The sequence below is a fragment of the Triturus cristatus genome, chromosome 2_2, assembly GCF_964204655.1.
Source record: "Triturus cristatus chromosome 2_2, aTriCri1.1, whole genome shotgun sequence".
NCBI classification, from domain to species: Eukaryota; Metazoa; Chordata; class Amphibia; order Caudata; family Salamandridae; genus Triturus; species Triturus cristatus.
Genome location: NC_140582.1, coordinates 322,812,615 through 322,831,487, shown reverse-complemented (window position 1 = coordinate 322,831,487; position 18,873 = coordinate 322,812,615). Strand labels below are relative to the sequence as shown.

Genomic DNA, 18,873 nt, shown 5'->3' with positions numbered 1-18,873 from the left:
TAATTTAATTGCCAGGACTTCATGGCTATGACAGACATCTGAGAAACTGTTAATGTAAGGATATACAGAGACTACTGACAACTGAGGTTAGAGCCTCACTTGCATATGTGCCTAGAAAAGCCTCATTCTGATTCCCCTGAAGGTCTGTTTTGAAATGCATGATCGGGCATGGTCATCACACCAGCTCGGGCAAAAATATGTATCACAGTACTGGAAAAGGCTCACTACTAAGATGCTCCATCAAGCAAGAACTAAATGTGATGTACATTACCATTAGCCAGCATAAGATGGACTGTATGCAGGAGGAGGTTGCACCATTATTCACTGGCATGTTATTCATGGGCATGGTATGTTTTAGCAGAACTGACCCAAGCGTGAGCCACCTGTGGTACTGCAGCACCATCAAACCACATTCCCTTTGCGCAGAAAGGTGGAAGTCAAGCTGAAATCATTAAGAAGATGCAGGGTCCCATCACAATGCTCTAACCCATAACAGCGACCTGCTGTATATATCTAGGACCCCGGGAAGTTATGGGCAGAGCACCATTTGGTCCTGGGAGATCTACGAGTGTGTCCCCAAAATCTTGAGGTATGCAATATAACTCTGGTAAGAACGTCCACCACCTATCATGGGCCACCTAGTCATCATACAGACTCCCTCAGAGTTTTAATACAACTCCAACACCAACTGTAAACGTGAAAGCACTGGATGCCGTGCTCCTGACAAAACAGCCTTAAAACCGACCATTTTCTTGTGCAGCAATCAGCGTTCAGGAAGGTAATGGAGCTCATCAACTGTGCCAACAGCGGCACGAGTTCCAGTTATCCTGGAAGTATTCGTTTATACTTTCAGGCATTTACATTTGTTGAAGCCTGCAGCAAATATTATACGATTGTTTCTATTCGCATTTCCATTGCCTTTCAAAATAACTGCCCTCCATGTTGCTGCTCATGCTTGCTGTAATATGGGTTTGTTGCAACGGACACAAGTAGGAAGTGGTTGAGATTTTAAGAAATAGTTCATTTTTCATCTCTATTTGTCTGAATGTTGACCAAATTGGATTGTGGGAGTAAGTGAACTGTAAACTTGAATACACCATTATAGGTGTGCTTGCATTGTTTTCAACACAGGAAAGTTGCTCACTTCTAATAGCAATAGAAAACACCTACTGGATAATTCATTTTAAAGTCTATAGCTGGGCATATCTCCGCAATTTTTAGCAAAGTACAAAAGAATGCCCCTTCCTATAGTAAATCACAATTTAGTGTTATAAGCAACCAGTAATTCATTAGGCTTAGGGTATTCCAGTAATAAGACGTGAAACAATGGTGGCGCCATACATGTGATACCGAAACACTGTACCCCTGCTATCTGCCACACAAATAGGCTTAGCAGCCTGTGAGAGCAAGTCCTTCTTTTAAATTCTCAGAACTTGGGTATGCACTCATACAAGGGTTTACTTTTGCAGATGTTCATGTATTTACTGACATGGCCCAGGAGTGGGTGGAGATTGGTGTTTTAAAACTAGAATGTAGTGTGGATTTATGCACAGCCACAAATGTACACCTTTGTGAATATTCTCAAGCTACGCTCAAACTCCTTCCCTGTAAAAGGTTGAAAATTACTCTGTACAAGGACTGGAGAAAAACCCTTTCGAGGATGGGAGGGGGGCCCTACCACTCTCAAATGTGGTGGGGGTTTACAGGAAGGAATTTCGCCATTAGGAGAAATATTTTTCCCACTGAGAAAAACGAACAGAAAGTTAGCAATTGCATATGCATATCTGCTCGTGTGAAAATGTAATAACAATAGTTTTCCGGGAGTCTGCCTGAAATCTGCAAATTATGCAGGCAGTCAAGCATACATACCTTAGTGGATTTCTAGACAGTGTAAACCTGGATCCATGCACGATATGAAGATGTATGACTTTCTTTAAGAATCTGGCATGATCTATTTTATTTCTGACCAAAAATTTAGTACTTTATTTATTGTCCTGTCGTATATGAAGAGCAAGACCTACCAAAACTAGCATTGACAACGGCAATAGGTATGTCATTTGCTGCAATCCTTTTAACTTTGCCAATGCTTGTTTTGTGTTGCCATTGTTTTTGAAAAACTTAATTGGGGGTGGGGGGGTCTACCAGCCAGTACCTCACCATTATCAGAAAACACTGGCTGGAAGCAAAAATATTTTTGGGGTTCAAGAAAGACTCATTGTCTGCCACATTAACCCCTGGTAGTGAAGGGAACTACTTTTGGTGTAGAGGTGCTCTAATCAACGGGCATAATGTTGTCACTCACAGTGAAGTTCGCTAATGGTTGAAGTGGGCGGACTCAGAGCCCCATGTTGTGTATACTGTTCTGGGAGGAAGAAAATGTGAATGACACTACAGCACACCAATGTATGGAGACTTGCTGAAATCCGATATAAGTATATTATAGAAATATAACGCCAGATCACTGCCTTAAAAACCTTCTAAATATTCTTCAACATGTCAAATGATACAGCAGAAAATATAGTCTATATAGATATATACAGAGCGGAAGGTGAGCTCACCTCGGGACTGTCTCTCCGGTTCGGCCGTTTATGTTATCATGCTATAATTTAGTTAAAAATTAAATTTCCTTTTTAATTTCATCTGGGATTACCACCTTTCTCAGAAACATGTTTAAAGATTCTGGAAGGGCAACTACCCGCCACGTAAATATGAGTTGGGGTAAAATCGCAGATTTTTTTTGATAACATGTTTGACTCCTTTTGCTGTAATAAAGTGCACACATAGTTTAAACAACTCAAAAATATTTGTATAAATATTTACTATTTTACGTTTATGTTTCACAGGGGGACCAGTCTTAACCGATTTTCCCATTATTTGTAGCGACCTACACATAAAAATTACTAAGACAGTGCAATACGACAAGGGACAGTTGGCAATATTAATTTCAACACATTCTATATGCGGGTTGACATAATATAGTAACAAAAACATTATCTCCACGTTTCCTACAGTTTTTATTCCTCCAAAACTGTGCCAATCGTTGCCTCTTGCCTTGCCTCACCTGCTTTGGTCAGTCATCCGCACAGAAAGTTATACGTACGATGTACTGTCTGTCACTTAAAACAGTTCGGTATTTCCCCACGCACACATTACAGCATTGCTTGCCTTTTCATGGACTACAAATACATCATTAACACGTTCAGCCCCGTAGCACTGCACTGTTTAATCGCGGGGTGCCCGGTCTTTCGTTTTCCGGTGCCACCAGGAACTGAAAACAGGTTAAAGATAGTGGGCTTCCAGGAACCGGGGCGCCTCGCTGTCACGTGCCCGGCCAATCAGAGCGCGGCAATGTGTCCAAGGGGGCGGGCTCCTGGCTCTGTTTGTAAACAATGGCCCTGAGAAGCGTTATAAAGGGCTGACGGGACCTGCCAGAAGCAGAGGAGGGAGTGTTGCGTCGGAGTCTATTCCAGTGTGACCTTCGTCGTGCGTCTGCCCACAGTCCGGAGTATGGAGGCGAAGCTGCTGGAGGAGCCGGGCGCCCAGTGGCCCTCCATGGCCTGGCTCTTACCGGAGGGGCTGGTGTCACCCTTTGCGGCGGGCGGCACCTCCTTTTCCCGGCTGTTGCTTCTGGCTGTGCTGCTGTTCGCACTGCAATGGCTGGTCGGCCGCCTTTGGTTATACGGCCGTCTGATGTCCAGCAATATCCCGCCGGGCCCGCGGCCTTGGCCCCTGGTGGGAAACTTCGGCTTCCTGTTGGTGCCGGGGCGGCTGTTGGCGTTTCTGCGCCGCTGCACAGGCCAGACACACCGAGGGATTGGGGTGCCGAACGAGGGCAATTTATTGGCCCCCCACGTCTTCCTGACCAAGTTAGGGCGGCTTTACGGCAACGTCTTCAGTCTGTTCATTGGAAACCGCATGCTGGTAATACTTGGAGACTTCCCCACTGTGCGCGACGCTATGGTAAATTATGCCGAGGTGTTCTCAGACCGGCCAAGCGTGCCCATGGTCACCATCATCACCAAGAGGAAAGGTGAGTGGGGAAGCCGTGCGGGACGGGGCGATGCGATGCAAGGCGTGCAGCAATGCAGGAGATGCCACACTGAAGCAGGAAGCAAGATATGCGCGTACCAGAGGTAGTGGATTTGTAATATTCAGAACCCTGAGAAAGGGACACACCAAAAGCATGGCTATGAAGGCGACAATGCCGAGCTTTCAAAGTAGCGGGGGCAGTAACGACTGAAAAAGGGGCCGTTGAGGGTCATTAATTACTATGGAAGAAAGAAAGTGAAGAAAGAGATAAGGAGTGAGGAGTGTTTTGAAGCGAAAGTGTAGAGCGTGCAACCCAATGAAAGGGCAATGCATGGTACTGAACATCTTAAGGCTACATTTCTGCATTCCGTACTATTAAGGGAAGAATGCAGAACGTGCTGTAGTACAAAGTGAAGTCTGGATTGAAAAATCAATGTAAACTCAATCTGATGCACAAAACCATGGCATGAAGCGACGCTATCATGGGGCAATGCAGAATGTGCACCTTTTATGTGGGTATTTGAGGCATGAGACACTACAGGAGTGTATAGCATGACGCCACGGATATGTAACAAGAAGAGACAAGTTAACGTAGAGTGTGTTGAGCCCACAATCCTGTTAGGGATTGAAGTGTTTGGGGCGATCTCAGGAATATGTCTTGATTGACTTGACAGGATATTGTTGAGAGTTATTTGCAGTGTTTCTTTTAGCTTAATGATGGCAGTTCTAAGATGACCCGTGGTCGTAAGTTGAACGTCAAACGTGTGCTGCTTTGTTGGTTCTTGAATTTTGCAAAGTTCTGTGATCACGAGCAACCAACAAAAGTACGGCGGCGGGGTTTGCAAAGCAAAGGAAATTCTAAAAGAATTCCGGATGTGATCCCACCAACAGATGTATCACTCACAGCAGAATACAATGTAGCTGTAGTTGTAGGGCTGTAGTCCTGGCGCATGCCTGTGGCACACAAGCATAATTGTAATTGGCAGAATAATTTTGTCCAGAAGACACCTGAAGGGTCCTTTAATACCTTCTGTTAAACTTAAAAACAGTAAACTATTTTTATACTGCTTCGCAATTTTAGTGTTGGGGCCTGTTTTTCTTTAGAAGAGGAACTGAGGTTTGTTACGCTGCCAGAACACTCCTCCGACCTCCGAGAAGAAAGAAAACACTCCAGCCAAACGGGGCTCCTGGCTACACATATAAAATCCTGAAGTGGCCACCTTGATCCCACCATGGACTTAGTTAACCTTCCAAGAGCAGGAGTAGACCCCGTGAGGAAACTTGTGGACGACGGTCTTTCGTTCTTTTAACCCAAGGCTCTGAATTATAAATATCTAAGTTGCCAATCAACAATATGCACATATGCTCATTGTAGCTGGAACTTTCTTCATTCTTAACGGACCACAGCTTTGTTGGGTTGGTTGACTGTTAAACAGGGAGTCTATTCTGTTGTCCTCATTTAATCTTTCTTCATACTCCTCCTAATCAGATAACGTAGCCAGATGGAAAGACAGGAGGATGATAATGTGGGTGCTCTGGTTTAGGTGTTGTCAAATTAGAATGACACTTCTGTCACAAACAAGATCCCTTTAGGCTCCTATTTTAAGCATACGGGTACCCACTCTTGTCATACATACATCATACAAGATCATCAGCAATCAAAAAAACCCAAAAAAGATAATATAAAGATGAAATTTTTATTATGTTAACATATGTGAATATTTCTGATCTAAAATTTAAAAGTGTGTACAATAAATTCATAAAAACGCATCCAAAATATGCATCAGAGATACAATTTCGCTTTAATTAAAAACAGCTAATGAAACAGCCTATAGTAATCGATGGAAACATAAGACCCAATGTTATTTCATTGGCACACCAAGTCTTACAACCCAGTAATTCAGAGGTCAACCCAATGTTATGTTGTCCTTATTCTCGGTGACCTCAAATGATGCTTGGGTGCTCAAATATACACAGTGATTACTATAGTCTGTTTCATTAGCTGTTTTTAATTAAAGCGAAATTGTATCTCTGATGCATATTTTGGATGTGTTTTTATGCATTTATTGTACACACATTTAAATTTTAGATCAGAAATATTCACATATGTTAACATAATAAAAACTTCATCTTTATATTATCTTTTTTTGTTTTTTTAGATTGCTGATGATCTTGTATGATGTATGTATGACAAGAGTGGGTACCCGTATGCTTAAAATAGGAGCCTAAAGGGATCTTGTTTGTGACAGAAGTGTCTTGTTTGGTGTCCTGTCCCTTTGGTGAGTAGGACCCCCCCTCTCCTTATTTTTAAATTAGAATGACAGCCATACTTAAGTGGAAATAATTGAAATAGTTGCGAGTAAAGACCAGCCGGGACCAGGATTTGTCTGGTTTGGCAACCACTGATTTGCTTAACGGTCGTCGAAATACCTGGGTGCAATTAGTAGTAGAAATGGAGTTTGTGGACAAATTGAATTGCTTTAAATTTAATCCACATCACTGACAGCTGAAATATAGGGCATGGGCCATCCTGGCTTTCACTGTAATGGAAAAGACACACAATTGATGGCCTGAATGCTAAATAAATCAAAACATTCACCCCCAGTCAAGAGATCTGGGTTAAGTCCATCATTCTTTTGCTCACCATGCCACCCCAGTTTAGACCTGCCAATTCTGTCCATCACCTGTTGTTTTTGCATTTGTCACCCTGAGTGGGACGGGTTTGCCCAGACGTGGGTCCCGTGCTCTCCATGCCACTGGAATCAAGCTATCTTGGCTGAAGAGGGGTGAAACCCCAAAACCGGTCCTAGGATGCTTGTTTCCAGTCCAGGGAGGACCTGGCTTGGCAGTTCGGGCTGGACTGTTCCCATGAGACACAGGGTCAAGACTGATTTGCATATGGCTGGGTCCAAACTGGAATGGCATGGTGAGCAAAAAAACGATGGATTTAGGCCCAGATCTCTGTACTGGGGTGAATGTATGACATTGTTCTGCATTCTGTCCATCAACTGTTTTTGCATTTGTCACCCCGAGTGGGACGGGTGTGCCCAGACGTGGGTCCCATGGTCTCCATGCCACTGGAATCAAGCTATCCTGGCTGAAGAGGGGTGAAACCCCGAAACCGGTCCTAGGATGCTTGTTTCCAGTCCAGGGAGGACCTGGCTTGGCAGTTCGGGCTGGACTGTTCCCATGAGGCACAGGTTCAAGACTGATTTGCATATGGCTGGGTTCAAACTGGAATGGCATGGTGAGCAAAGAAACTATGGATTTAGGCCCAGATCTCTGTACTGGGGTGAATGTATTACATTGTTCTGCATTCTGTCCATCAACTGTTTTTGCATCTGTCACCCCGAGTGGGACGGGTATGCCCAGACGTGGGTCCCATGGTCTCCATGCCACTGGAATCAAGCTATCCTGACTGAAGAGGGGTGAAACCCCGAAACCGGTCCTAGGATGCTTGTTTCCAGTCCAGGGAGGACCTGGCTTGGCAGTTCGGGCTGGACTGTTCCCATGAGGCACAGGTTCAAGACTGATTTGCATATGGCTGGGTTCAAACTGGAATGGCATGGTGAGCAAAAAAACGATGGATTTAGGCCCCGATCTCTGTACTGGGGTGAATGTATGACATTGTTCTGCATTCTGTCCATCAACTATTGTTTTTGCATTTTTCACTGTAATGGTACAACAATCCTGAAATCCAGACCAGGAGACTTTTTTCAGATTCACTTAATGTTTACTGATAGTTTCCCAAATTAATCACTCAAATAGGATTTTTAAAGTGCTGCTTATCACCGTGAGGGTATCCAGGCGCATGAGGGGAGAAGGGGTTTCAGCTGCCGAGGGATGTTAGTCAAATAACCAGGTTTTTAGGTCTCTCCTGAATTCCTGAATGGTGGGGGCCAAATGGAGGTGAAGGGGAAGGCTATTTCAGGAGTTAGCAGCCAGGTAGGAGAATGCTCGGCCACCACTCCTGCTTCTATGGATGCAGGGCATGTGGGCTAGGGAGAGGCATGCAAATCGCAGTTGTCTCGCCGGTTGGAGGAAATTCACTCTGTGGTTGAGGTAGGCCGTCCTTTGTTGTCCAGGGCCTTGTAGGTATAGGTTAGGAGCTTGAACTGGCACCGTTTGCTGATGGGGAGCCAGTGTATGCATTGAGGTGAGGGATGATGTGGCTCGTCCTAGGTAGGTAGAGGACAAGCAGGGCTACTGTGTTCTGAATGATCTGTAGTCTGTTTAGTAGTTGTGAGTTAGTCCCCATGTAGAGGGAGTTGCCGTAGTCCACGCGACTGGTGGTGAGGGCCTTGGGTGACGATACGTTTGACGCTGATGGGGAGCCACTTTTTCCGGAGCATGCGTAGAATGAGGAATCGGTTAGATGAGACAGCATTTATCTGCTTCTTCGTGATGACATTGCTGTCGAGCAGGATTCCATTGTTTCTTGCGTGCTCTGTAGGTGTAGGTGAGGGGCCAAATTCACCTGGCCACTCGATCGTTGGGTGTTTTGCTGGTGCTAATAAAGGGTTCAGCCAGGTTTCGATGAGGAAGACGACTTCAAGTGTGAGGGATGTGATGGTGTTCCAGATCTCGATGGCGTGCTTGTGGAGTGAACAGGTGTTAGATGTTGATCAGCAGGCAGTGGAGTTGTCCTGCAGTGGTGGCTGAGGGCGAGGATTCTTGTGTGGGGCATTCTTTATTACAATGGAAGCACGTGTGCAGTCATTGTTGCGAGGTTCGGAGTTGAGGGCTAGGAGTTTGATGCTGGTGTACTTGACATACTTGACACAGCGCCTTCAAACTGCTACTGTTGTGGATACACCTTTACGACACAGTCCCACTTGAAACCTCCATGCGGCAAATATAATTTGACGCCTCTTTCGGCCAAGAAGTATACTGCTACCCGTACTGAATTTACTTTCTTCAGCCTCAACTGTAGGTCTCTCCCGAAGCATAAAGGAGATATCCATGAGATATCCATGACTTCCTGGTTGATTCTCAACCTGATGCCATTTTCCTAACAAGGACTTGGCTTAATGAGAGCTCAGGACCCGATATTGTTTTTGCGCTACCTCCTAACTACACATATCTTGGGAAGAATCGTGCAGATAAGATTGGAGGAGGTATGGCAATAATTTTTAAAACCTCCTACTCGTGCAAATGGGAGGACTTATGCTTCAAGGACTCTGAAGCCGGCCTGTTTAAACTTTTGCTTTCCCCTAATTGTACCCTTTCAGGGACTCTAATCTATCGTCCCCCGGGACCGGCAGGACCATGGGCAGCTGCATTCCCATATCTTATTGCCCCCTTATTACTAGAAGCCACAAATTTTATGATTTTAGGCGATCTTAACCTACATTTTAATGAAGCTTCTTGCACTACCAGCTGCACTCTTATTACTGATTTGGCAGCAATGAATGTTTCTCTTCACAATTTAGGCCCTACCCATAAGGCTGGACACTTATCAGACCCCATTTTTTCTAACCTAACCAATGTCTCATACAAGATTGCCATCCCTATTCCTTGGTCTGACCATTTTCTGGTGGAATTTAAGGTTAAACATGGTATGTGTCTTAACAATCCCCCTCTTCATCCAGGGTCTAGGAATTGCAGAAATTGGAAAAAACTAGATATTAACCGTCTGAACCTCCATCTTATCAACACCATGCCTGTTACGTCGATGACTCATGGAGATGATGCAGATGTTATCCATAACTGTCTGACATCTTCGATTGACACATGTCTCCCGCTGTCCAACAAGAAATGGGATCACCATCGCCCTACCGCCCCCTGGTTCTCCAAAAAACTTAAAACAGAAAAAACTAAATGTAAAAATTTAGAAAGACAGTGGCGGAAAAATTATGAGCCAGCAAGAAAATCCATGTATAAATCAGCTTTTAAATAGCTATCACTTAATGGGCAACGCTGCTCGGGCTGAGCATGCCAATCACACTATTCTACGATCACAAAATTGCCCAAAAGCTTTGTTTAAAGTAGTGAAGGTTAATTGTCAGGTGCCACCTGTCAACCTGAGCCTCCGGGTCTTGACTCTAAACATTGTGATGATCTGGCACAATTTTTTGTTGATAAAATCGATAAACTTTACTCTGAATTCAATAATACTACCACAGTCATAAATTTGCAATAGAATAATTCTGTACCACAATGCTCCTCGCAGGAAGTCCCCCAAGATAGTTGTGACATTTTGCTCGATAAATGGCCTCCACTCGACATCTCTTCCTTTTGTAGTATTCTTACGAGCATCAAATCTGGTTCTCCCAAGGATCCGATTCCCCCTTCTGTGCTGCAAAAACTGGACCTCCCTATACTTACAATCATTATGGAACTCCTCAACGCATCGCTATGGGAAGCGAGGGTTCCAGGGGCCTGGAAACATGCTATGGTCTTCCTTTGCTAAAAAAGGCTAACTCTGACCCTGATGTCCTATCTAACTTCTGCCCCATTTCTCTGCTTCCTGTGTTCTCCAAAATTCTGGAAAAACACATTAACCTTCAGTTGACGAAGTTTGTTGAGTCACAAAACATTTTACACCTGTCTCAATCAGGTTTTAGAGCAGGCTTTTCCACGGAATCCACTTTGCTGGGAGTCACTGAGACTATTCGCCAACGTGTCGACAAAGGAGACACTGTGGCACTCATTTTATTGGACTTGAGTGCTGCGTTCGACACTGTTTCCCATACGTCTCTTTTAAAAATCCTACAATCGAGAGGCATTTGTGGCCCAGCACTCAAGTGGCTGTCCAGTTTTTTTGTCTAACAGGACCTTTCAGGTCTTTTCCTCAATTGCTAACTCCCAGATTCATGTTTCCCCGTATGGAGTCCCTCAGGGCTCCATACTCAGCCCATTGTTTTTCAACACCTACGTCAGCCCCGTGGCTACAATAGCAAAGGAAGCAGGGCTTACAATATACTATTATGCGGATGACACCCAACTCATTTTCTCTCTCTCCGCCAAAGAGACTTTGAAGGGATCATCTATCCAGTCGGGACTAAAAAAGATAGCCGACTGGATGCACGCAAACAAACTGAAACTAAATGGTGGTAAAACTGAACTACTCATCTTTGGTGGAAACAAAACTCTCTGGGGCCCCCAACACTGGCCTTCGCAAATGGGCGATCTTCCCCTTCTGTCACAATCGTCCCGCAACCTAGGCATGATTATTGATGACCACTTGGTTATGAAGCAGCAAGTGGTCAAGGTAGCCTCTACCTGTTTTGTTATTCTAAAGTGGCTTAGAAAAATTCTCTGGATGCTTCCATCCTCTACGCAAAAAACTGTCATCCAGGCCTTGATAGTGTCCAGATTAGACTATGGAAACGTGCTTTATCTGGGTGCTAGTAGGGAAGTGCTTCGCAAGCTGCAAGTGGTCCAGAACTCTGCCGCCAGACTGCTTTGCCAACTCCCCAGAATGATTTCCGCTACAGGCTCACTCCGTGAACTACATTAGCTGAGAATAGACAATCGTGCGAAATTTAAAGCTCTCTGCTACATGCATAGGATAAACATGGGCTCTGCTCCCCACTATTTAGGTACTTTGGTGCACCACTATCATCCCTCACGCCTACTACGATCCTCTAATCAATTAAAATTCCAAGTTCCCAGGATTAAACGAGCTAGAATGGGCGGACGCTCTTTTACCTATCTAGCTCCCTCCCTGTGGAACTCTCTTCCATTTAATTTACGAAACGAAACGAGTTACCTTAAATTCCGTAAAGATATAAAAACTTGGCTTCTTAATCAGTAGAGCTGTGGCCCCTGCCTCCTTGAACTGCGTGTCTGTAGGCGCCGGGAAACCTCCGGGTAGCTGTGCGCCATATTTAATTTCATAATAATAGTAGCTGTGGGTTGGCCTGGGGGGGGCAACTATTCAGCTGTTGCAACTCTTTAGCATAAAGAAGTGCTAGGTCATTCTGCACTGGCTTTGTGTATGCCTTGAATGGCATATGCTGCACTTGGAATGTGCAATTAATCTGTTTAAATTTAATGTCTCCTAAAGTTTGTGAATAGTCATGGTAGAGGAGTACTCCAGTGGGAACGTTATTCGTACACCATGTGTGGGATCCTCGGTGTGCAAAATCGAGGAGTCCAGGCTTCAGAATTTTACCTTCACAATCCATGCTTTGCATCACACTGTGTGCATTATGGAGTATAATTAAGAGGGTTGCTTTGATTACCACACCACCCTTATATTATATACCTATAACCAGATAAATCCCCACCAGCATTGGCTTGTGCCGAAAACTGATTCTGCGATGAGAGCCTGCAAATGTGGGTTATTGCTTGCTGTACAACTGTGAAGGACAGGGTTTGTAGTCTTTCACTTCCTTTGTGTGCCTTGTTAGAAAGAGAAACCGATCCCTGGTGTAAAGTACCCTTCACTCCATCATTCCAGTCAGGCACTCTGAGCAGATATGACAATTTCTCACTGGGCTTCATGGACTGTAGAACTCATGAGGCAATGCCCTAACTAGCTAAAGCCCATCCAACAACACACCAAGATTTTGTTGATGCCCCCCAGTGTTAGTTTGATGGCCAAAGCTAATGAGAATAGTGAGACGTTCATATTCTTCCCCCATCCTGCAATATCAACACTGAGTCCCTAGAATTAATGGAAAGCCATAGTGAGTGATTGTTTTGTCCAAGCTTATCCTTGAAGCAAGGAATACGTTTTTATATAATTATCAATTACTGAAGGAAGTAGAGCAGAATAAACTAAGATGCATATGAACTGAAATTGTATATAATTCCTTCGTTGGATTTGTCAAAAATGAAGGCAGTAGTCACGAAGGAAAGGTCTGCACACAAATGGCCAGGATGGTATAGGAACATTATTTTCACTGTGAAGCAATTAATGTTGGTATGCCTAATTGGACTTCACATACAGAGATTGGTACAAGAGCCTCCATAATGACTGTTGCATGCTGCACAATGTGATTGAATATGCACCTTTTTAGGTCTCGCCTGACCCAGCGCATGCGCTGGTCTGGCGAGACTTATTGAGAGGGCTCCAAAAAGTGCTACCAGGCCAGCCTAGAGCTACAGTGCATGTGCGCGGGCGCGCGCGCCGCGTTTTACCGCGATTACTTTCACTTTCGGCCACAAGGCCGCTTTGATGTTTGATCGTGATCGGATCGCGATCCGTTTCACTTTCGCGGCCGCAAGGCCGCTTTGCATAGCCAATAGGTCTCGCTTTTGGGACCTTATAAGTATTTAGTTACGCAACTGTTGCATGGCTAAACACTTATAAGGTCCCAAAGGCGAGACCTATTGGCTATGCCAATGCTTGTTATCTTTATTGTCAAACAAATCTTAGGAGGGTCAAACGTCGCACATTTTGATAGCTCCAACACTGTCCTCCCTTGTACAGTGAATTGTTGCATTTCTTCAGCACAGGGAACATTGACTGTTGTGCACAGGCATCTTTCGTTGGCGCACACAGATAAAAAACAATTAGAGGGAGCATTGCACTGGAGAAAATAATAGAAAATGTACACCTAATGGCACAATGTTTTTGTAAAGGGTATTTAAGACACAATATTTCTGTCTGATGGTATATTTGGTAACAATATTATGACATAGTACTTAGAGCAAAGCAACAGGCTGGTGACCTACTACAATTTTGTAGGTAGAGCACGTTTTGGAGGGCCGGCCTGTAAGGGAGTAGTGTCAGGCTGAACATACACAGTTTTACTAAAGGAGAGTCACCATCCTAAGCACACAGGGTCGAAATGGAACCACAATGTACTCTTTCTTGTGTAAACCACTTACACATCAACACACAACTTCCACAAATACCACACATGAGGGAAGGCAAGCAAACCAATTTATGGGGATTTGATGGATCCTTAAGAAGGGAATGCCAGTGCGCATCCTCCACTGACAGGTACAGAAACAAAGGCCTATGAACCTCGACTGAGAAGACAGTGCTAGCACTTACAGTTACAACATAGTCTAGGTTGAGAGGTAGTAGCAACGGGATGAGGGAGTACACATAGGGGGACTAGCTGCCCAAGCACTGCATGGATTGCAAACAGCTACAAAAACGATGCTGATCTTCCAATGGATTTGCATGATTAAGTTCACAAGAGGTAAACAAAGGGCTTGCTAGAAAAATAGACACATAAGGAGTGCACATCTTTTCTAGACTGTGCAACAATTTTTCACCTAAGCGCCTATATTTCTAAAATTGACAATCTTTTGGGGCGGGAGGGAAGGGAGGTAGGATGCCAAGTATATAAGTCTTTAGGAATGGCTTGTGGTCAGCAGGTTGCCTGGTCTTTTGGGATGAGTATCTCCCGGTACTATCCCTAAAAGAACAAAAAGATGAAAACCAGCTAGAATTAATACATGTATTTTCCGCAAAAGTGCTGAAAAATTAAAAGTTATATGACACAATTTTTTTAAATCCATGCTGCAATATCTTAGGGGGTCTGTTTGTTCTTCTGTAGTGGGTGTGCACTGCTGGTTATTACCCTGATGTGTGGACCATCACTCTGTAGAAAGGCAGTGTCTGTAGAGCAGCATGGAAATGACACTTCAAAAGAGAATCAACCAAACCGGTTCTGAAAGTGCTGACAGTGGATTCACCTCTCCTGTCTGCTTTGAGTGCATAAAAGTGGAACCCAGTGACCAACTTGTTCCAGTTTCAAGTTCTCTATGAACAGGGAAGGGTGTGCCACTTAGAGGACCCAAATGACTGATGTACAATGAGAGCTGGTGCCTGCCTGACTGCCACATTCCAAGAGATGAGGAGACAACCCTTGCTGGAAGAAGCTGTTCCTCTGACCTGATGAGCCTAGAAGCCATCTGCCGGCGGAGAGAGGGAAGGAGCCTTCCAAACCTGCAGAAGGAATGACTGTCCAGGAAGACCCAGTTGCTACAATACTCCGTGAGATCTGTGTGCCCAAGGTTTCTGCTGGTAGCTGACTGATTTTCAGTTCCAGGTGGGAACCACCAGAAACATGACCAGATGTGACCAGAATGTAATCGTGGCTAGCCTACACTGCTCTGACCCAGTAGACAGTAGCGGCTTGACCTAAGCCACTGTGAACAAGATGATTATAGAATTATTAGTGACCTGATTATAGAATTATTATTGACCTGTACCGCTGTGCCCCAAAAAGAGTGCATCTTGTCCATACGTCACTGTGCCCAAGAAGAGCATGCCCAGGGCTAAGACACCTTGCTGAAAGGAGGGGCTGTGTGAAGCTTTGTTGACTTATACAAGGCTACAAGATCGCCCGTGTGGACCTCTTTAAACTACAGAATACCTGACCCCCTGCTCCTGGATTGCTCTGACATCTGCCCCGGCTGCAGCCTTTCACCTGCAAGCTTGTTGAAGATATAACTGAACCGCAAGTGCCTGGGAGCAGCTCGCAGGAGTCTTGGTACGCGCACCCTCCCAGAAGTGGGAGAAGGGCTGCCTGTTGACTAAGTCGAGCAGTTGCCTGACCACTAGAAGCATTACAAATCAGAGTGAGGTCAGACTTTTTGAACTGGGAGAGGCTGAACACACTATTCTATAACAAGCATTTACAATGCAATGGTCTCGGCATTGTTAAAGTTAGAGCTATTGGCATTGCTCATGACATTATTTTTGTTTATGTTTTTGGTTTTAAAACATTTAAAGAAACGGCATTGTTATTTACAATGCCAATAGCTTAATCACTCACACAAAGGGGACCTTAACACAAAAATTACAACTTAACAATGGACTCAGGTAGGGGTGCGTACTAGCTCCCTTACTCTTCTGTCTATTTGTTATTGATCTGCCTGCAGTCCTAGCGTCTGCCAAAGGATTTAGCCCCAGAATAAATGGTAAACACTTGGCATGGCCCCTATATGCAGACGACCTGGTGATTTGAGATCATACATATATAGGTCTGCAAAGGAAACTAGACATGTTTAGAGAATACTGTAGTTGTAAAGAAATGAGTGGTAAGTATTGGAAAAAAACAGGGTGCTTTGCTTTGGGAAGACAAAAAGTAAATTTAGATGCTTCTAGGCCCTGAGAAGCGTGAATTAGTTAAAGAATATAAGCATCTTGAGGTGTGGTTTGAGAGGTCCCGGAAATGGAAAACACATTTAGAGGCGCTGAACATCAGGGCTATAGCCTCGTGAGTGGCATGAAAAAATTCAAGAGGGATTTCGGTGAAATGTAATATAGACCCGTTTTAAAGTCCTATGTAGTAATGATCCCCCCGGAACTGCAATAGGGAGCCGAGCTGCTATATATTAGTGGCAAAATTATGTGGGATGCTGAGGAGGGGAAGTGTTTGAAGAGATTATCGTCTCCCCCTAGCTCCGCCATGATCCAAGCTATAAAGAATAGAAACTGGAATGACATTGCGGAATATATTGGCTGCAATGGTGCAAAGAAGATTCTGGAAAGGATTGCTTGGGGGGAGAACAGAAGCTTCTTAGTGGTACAAAAACACAATCCTGCAAAGTGAACTACAATGGGCAAATATAATTTGTATGATAAACCTTTGAAGAACTGCTCGACCCTCCGTTTGTATGGGGAAAAGTGTTATATACATTGATTCATCACTTCTCGAAGGATTAAAGGGCTTCTCACAACAGACATCAGTTCTGGGTCTGGCACAGGTCACCCAGTTACCTTTTTCGCAACAAGGCAATTTAGTTCACCTTTGCTTTAAGGGCTGGATGAATAATGAGCCTTACAATATTCATCAATCATCCCTCCTACGCGCTCATCCCCTCCCTAGGCCCCCGTTAGTACAATTCTCATTGTAGGCACAGTATAATAGCGCACAGACTGTCATTGTGCCCATGAGGGTGGAGTGAAAAAGCATAGCATGACGGGACAGTGTTAGGGTGATGGGTGGGTACGCAGGTTAACGGAGGCATTAGTTATTTGTGGGTAGGAATAGGACTGTGTTTTCCGTACCTCGTGCTCCCGGATATTGTTGCTGGTGACGAAAATGCTGATACCGATGGGGATGAAGATTAGGCCGATGACGAAAAAAGCAGGTAGCACGGTGCCGGCTGTCAGGATGGGCTGCCAGGCGGGCAACCGCTGCTGCTTAAAGGCCGTATTGTCTGGCTTCTTACTCTTTGAAGTCACCCCGGACCCGGCGCCCGAGTGGTGCCCCCCGCCGTCTTCCTCCTTGGCGTTGTAATTCATGGCGGGCTGCAAATTGAGTCTACTGTCGGACTGAAACAGAGACTCTCCTACACTTCCGGGTTTCTCGTTTTCACTGGGTTCCTCCTGGTAACCACCGCAGACGTAAAGCTCATAGGAAGTGACGACACTACATAGCAGATGCAATGATTCGTTGTGAAATGTTCACGTTTCTTGTGTGTTTTTTCCGACTTTCGTGGGCGTGCCCTGAGCTGTGCAGCAAAGCCTCGCAATGTGAGCAGGTGGCTTATTTTTACTGCGTTAATATGTGTATTTCCGTTTGTCGACTTACCTATCAAACTACCCGAGCGCTTGACAATATTTTCAGGGTTCATTTTTTAGGTTTGGGTTAACGATGATTTTATCTGCAAAATGAAATTGCAGTTGTAAATTGTATTTATATCGCACTTAAGATCTAGAACCATAATTTAAGAATGCGGCTAAATAAATGTTGAATGGATAAGTCTCCAAACTAAGTAGATGAAAACTCAGGATTGATTTGCAGGTAATGTCGGAGAGCAGAGAACCCACAACCGCTCTTTTGGTGTCCTCGGTGTAACTGCCCAACTAAACAGTTAGAGCACAACGCCCAGGGACAGCAGAACGCCCAGGGACAGCAGAACACAGAATGACATTGAATAGCAACACATGTCCCGAGTGGGAGGCCTGCACGCGCCAGTAGGCTCTCTGATTGGTTGACAAGGTCCACCAATCACAGTGCTTATTTGGTAGTTGCCAACCAATCAGAGAGCCGACTGGCGCGTGTAGGCAGCGTGAGCAAGACATGCCGTAGACTCGCTGTCTTATGGGCGTGTTAAAAAAAAGAGAAATAATTGAAAAACACGCCCACGAATCTGAAAGAGACGGGGCTTGTTTGGAGAGACAAAGCTCTTCTCCAATGGCTGCCCAGCATTTAAGAGGACAGCCAATGGAGAAGAGGAGAGAAGAGGGGCGGGTTCAAGCCCCACTATTCCAAGTCATTAAATCTCGCGAGCGAGACTGCGCAAGCGCAGCCTTCGCAAGCCGAGACCTAAAAAGGAGGTAATCTTCACCGGAGCTTGTGATTATTCCTGATGGAGCATTCCTGGACCAGAAAGGAGGGACCTGGGGGGATGTGGTGAGGAGAAGGGAGCGGCTAGAGGCCTAGCCAGCTCCAGCACCCCAAACACATTGCTTCTTGCCAGTTTTGTGTTGGCAGTATTGGGTGGGTGAAATTCATGGAGTTTGATTCTGTGGAATCACGCAGAATTACATTCAAATTCTGCGTAATTCTGCAGCTGGCGGAGTGGGCATTTGGCTCTATTTTTGTAGTGCATAATGCCAATGCGAGAAGGCATTTTGCATAAGAAAATAGCACGACCGCTGGGCACCCTTACATACTCTGAAGTGATTAAATGTTTTAATCGCTGTAGAGTACGTTGGGGCAGCAAGTGATATGCAGTGATTTCTAAACATAGGACTGTTACCCTCTACGACACCATGCTTCGAAACCACTGCATACCCCTCAGCACCCTTACATACTCTTCAGTGATTAAAATGTGTAATCACTGCAGAGTATGTAAGGGCGCTGAGAGGTAGGCCCGCGTATTGGCATAATTTATCGGTAATTCTCACAGAATCACCAAATTCCTTCAATTCCTTAGGCAGAATTAAAAATTCCATCCAGTCAATATGTTTCTGGAGGC

At 44.8% G+C, this 18,873-nt stretch overlaps 1 protein-coding gene across 1 annotated transcript in view; it reads left to right on the top strand.

Moving 5' to 3' along the window:
• Window positions 1-3,352: 3,352 nt before the first annotated feature.
• CYP2U1 (cytochrome P450 family 2 subfamily U member 1) overlaps window positions 3,353-18,873 on the top strand; it is a 251,333-nt gene continuing 235,812 nt past the window's right edge. Inside the window, exon 1 of the mRNA XM_085641390.1 lies at window positions 3,353-4,030. Within this exon, the coding sequence (XP_085497516.1) occupies window positions 3,508-4,030 (523 nt within the window). The 5' untranslated portion in view covers window positions 3,353-3,507. The remainder of the gene's footprint in view (window positions 4,031-18,873) is intronic.